This window comes from Glycine max, chromosome 19 (assembly GCF_000004515.6).
Source record: "Glycine max cultivar Williams 82 chromosome 19, Glycine_max_v4.0, whole genome shotgun sequence".
Classification (NCBI taxonomy): Eukaryota; Viridiplantae; Streptophyta; class Magnoliopsida; order Fabales; family Fabaceae; genus Glycine; species Glycine max.
In genome coordinates, this window is record NC_038255.2 from 66,509 (window position 1) to 70,084 (window position 3,576).

At 37.3% G+C, this 3,576-nt stretch overlaps 1 protein-coding gene across 2 annotated transcripts; it reads right to left on the bottom strand.

Moving 5' to 3' along the window:
- Positions 1-845: 845 nt before the first annotated feature.
- On the bottom strand, positions 846-3,375 carry LOC100037452 (pyruvate kinase). Of its 2 annotated transcripts, XM_006603551.3 has the most exons (4): positions 3,132-3,375; positions 2,754-3,035; positions 2,206-2,667; positions 846-1,860 (listed from the first exon to the last, which is right to left on the bottom strand). In XM_006603551.3, exons 2-4 carry the CDS (start codon positions 3,009-3,011, stop codon positions 1,048-1,050), a joined length of 1,533 nt encoding a protein of 510 aa, XP_006603614.1. In that variant the 5' UTR covers positions 3,012-3,035; positions 3,132-3,375; the 3' UTR covers positions 846-1,047.
- Positions 3,376-3,576: the final 201 nt, after the last annotated feature.

The following is a 3,576-nucleotide window of genomic DNA, read 5'->3' on the forward strand; positions in this document are numbered from 1 at the left end:
ATTTTTTAATAAAAAATAAAAATCAATGCAAAAACATAAATAATATATATGTATATTTATAATTTTTTTACTAAGAGGGCAAGATATTTTTTATCTCCTAACAGTCAAGAAATGATTCTCTAGGTATTCTTTCTTCCTTCTTATCTCGTCCATATATAACTAATGATTCATTTATTATTTATTATATTATAATTATAATATACATATATTTATATTTTAAAAACAAAAATTGGGAGGTCATGACTCTCCTGTCCTAATAAAGGTTCACCCCTAGTCACATGTTTTTGTTTTAGTCTAATTTTGGATGAGAAACTAACAGTGAACTCAGGAAACTAAAATTGCACAATTTTAAAAACGTTGGAAACCAAAATATGTAATTAAATTTGTATAGGAACCAAACTTACACATTCGCAATACTATAGAACCAACAGTTGATTTAAGCCGATATTATGCTCAATGAATCTCATTTTTTTTATTCTCAAAAAATCAGTTTTTAATCATAAAAAACTTAATTTTCATATAAAAACTGGTTCTACAATTATCAATTATACCAGTAAGTTCTGATGGTATTATGGTTGAGTGTCATAGAACAAATTTTTATTTATAGAACAAATTTTAATCTAATCTAGAAAAAGACCTTATGAATAACGTGCTGTAAACCCTAATGGCCAATGGGTATTTATATTAGAATAAAAATAGAAAAAATAAATAAATGAGATAATCTAAAATAAAATATAGAAACGTGAACGATTTTAAATGTATTACTACTTTATAATACAAGGAAGAAATAGGAAACTGGTGGCAGAGGCAAAAATTTGGAGGACAACGAAACAAAAGCAATCACATTTTAAAAGGAAAAAAATAGTAATTATTTCCATGATAAACTCATTTAGAAGTACTCCGTAATTTAAACAGAGTATACAAAAACCCAGTCGTTCTACAGGTAGTAAGTAAATCCTCCATTTTATGATAATATGGATAAACAGCAGAAAGAAAGAAAGAAAAAGGTCAAAACATAATAACCCTGCATGAGTTGAGCATGAAATATTATTTGACTATGCAGATCTTTATGACAGAGGCAGTGCCAATACGATGCAGGGCAACAACTGCATCACCAGGCTTACAAAGGCCCCTTTGTGTTGCGGACTTAAGAGCAGCTTCGAGAATGACCTCTGTAGATTCTGCATCAGTAGCCTTGGCGGATCCCTCCCCCAATATTGGAATCAAGCCCCTATATATCAAGCTGTGCCTTGCTGGCGTCTCATCACTGCATGTCCAATCAAATGAGTCTGTGCTCAACACTGGAACCACCACCGATAATATTGGAACCGCTGGCCTATACTTAGCAACCAACTTAGCTGTAGACCCGCCACGTGTCAGTACAACAATGAGTTTTGCTTTGGCCTTGTTTGCTGTGCGGACAGCAGATGATGCAAGGCTCTCCAATGGACTCATTGGCAATGGTGTAGACCTTATCATCTCTTTGAAGATGGCACCATAGTCAAGGGATGATTCTGCTTCAATGCAGATACGAGCCATGATTTTCACAGCAAGTTCTGGGTATGCCCCAGCAGCACTTTCACCACTAAGCATCACACAATCTGTTCCATCAAGAACTGCATTGGCTACGTCAGTTGCTTCAGCTCGGGTTGGCCTGGGAGACTTTATCATTGATTCAAGCATTTGGGTAGCAGTCACCACTGGCTTCCCAACCAGATTACACTTGTATATCATCATCTTCTGCGCCAGGAATATCTTTTCAACTGGGATCTCCATTCCAAGATCACCTCGTGCCACCATGAATGCATCAGTCTCGCGCAGGATTTCGTCAAAATTCAGGACTCCTTCCTGATTCTCAACCTTCAGCATACAATCATTCAAATATAAATCAGGATTTCTGAATTGAAAGACAAGAACGAGAAGAAAGATGATCTATAAAACAGATCAAGCTAGTCTGCTACATACTATTGGATGCTATGGAGGCTAAAAGCATGGGTTCCCCACTTATTAGTCCGAGCACTTAACCATTATAAATTACATTTTCACAATACACTAGCATAATCTGTTCCTGTCGTCAGTCAATGTACAACTCATGTATGATGGAAAAAATTATAAAAAAAAAAAACACAGCCATTGCCAGAGCAACTGAGAAACCGCATGAATAATAAAAACTCTAGTTATTAAGGAAGTTCAACAAAAAAATACCTTAGACATCAACTGAATAGTCTTTGCATGTGGCCCCAGAACCTTGCGGACATTAACAAGATCTGAGCCTTTGCGAACAAATGAAAGAGCAATCATGTCAATCTTGTTGGGTACACCCCATTGAAGAATATCTTCCTTATCCTTCTCAGTAAGTGTGGGGAGATCAACAACAACACCAGGAAGGTTAACATTTTTTCTCTCACCCAACGTAGCAGTGTTTTCACAACGACATCTAACAGTACCAGCATCAGGATCACAAGATAAGACAGTGAGAGTAATCGTCCCATCAGAGCACAATATGGTGTTTCCAGGCTTCAAGTGGACAGGCAGCTTCTTGTAACTCATGGATATCATCTCCTGATCCCCCTTAATGTCATAATCAGTAGTTATGGTGATTTCTTGTCCTTCCTTAAGTTGAATAGGTTTTCCATCTTTCAGAAAACCAGTCCGAATCTCAGGTCCCTGCACAAAACAGAAGCGTTAATGAATAAGAAATCGATCACCATTCACCATTCACCATACATAAGGCATTCAGTGAGAAAACCTACCTTAGTGTCAAGCATGACGGCACAGAGTATACCAGTGTTGTGCATAGCAGTCTTGAGATTGTTGAGGGTTTCCTGATGATAGTCGTGGGTGCCATGAGAGAAATTGAAACGAGCAACGTTCATCCCAGCCCTAAGAAGCTTCTCAGTCATTTCCACGGATCGAGAAGCGGGGCCCAAAGTACACACTATTTTCGTCTTCGGAACGCGCCCATCATCAGGCTGCTGCTTCAAGATCCCTTCGATGTCTATGTTCGCCATTCCTTTGCTTTACTTTACTTCTCTCTACACAACACAGATATGACTATGAGATATCTAAGTAAACAAAAAACACCGACGAAACTGAGACAAGACAGGGCACAAACACAAACACAAACAAACCTTGGATTGGGACAACACCAGCCTTTGCCTTCCAAACCCAACCTCAGCCTCACTCGCAAACGCAAGGGTTAGGTTACTACTATTTACTTACCACAACCTTCCTTTGCTGCTGTAATGTATTTTCCTCTTCCAAACAGCACCAAGCACGCGTGCGATTTTTATTTACCACAAAGTCGCCACGAGTCCCACACCGGTCTTTCATTCCCACAGACTTACAAAAACAAAAGTACCTTACCCTCCTCCAGAACCGAATACTACATTACATTTCTGTGGGATAATCCTTTTCCTTCCTATTCCTTTTTTTTAAAAAAAAAAATAATCATTCTTCCTGTTTACAGTCAAAATACCTAATGGATACTAATAAAATAATTATTAATAATTTTTTCTTATTATTGAAACACTACATTTTAGTAATATTTTTTCTTTCTTTCTATTTCCAATACCT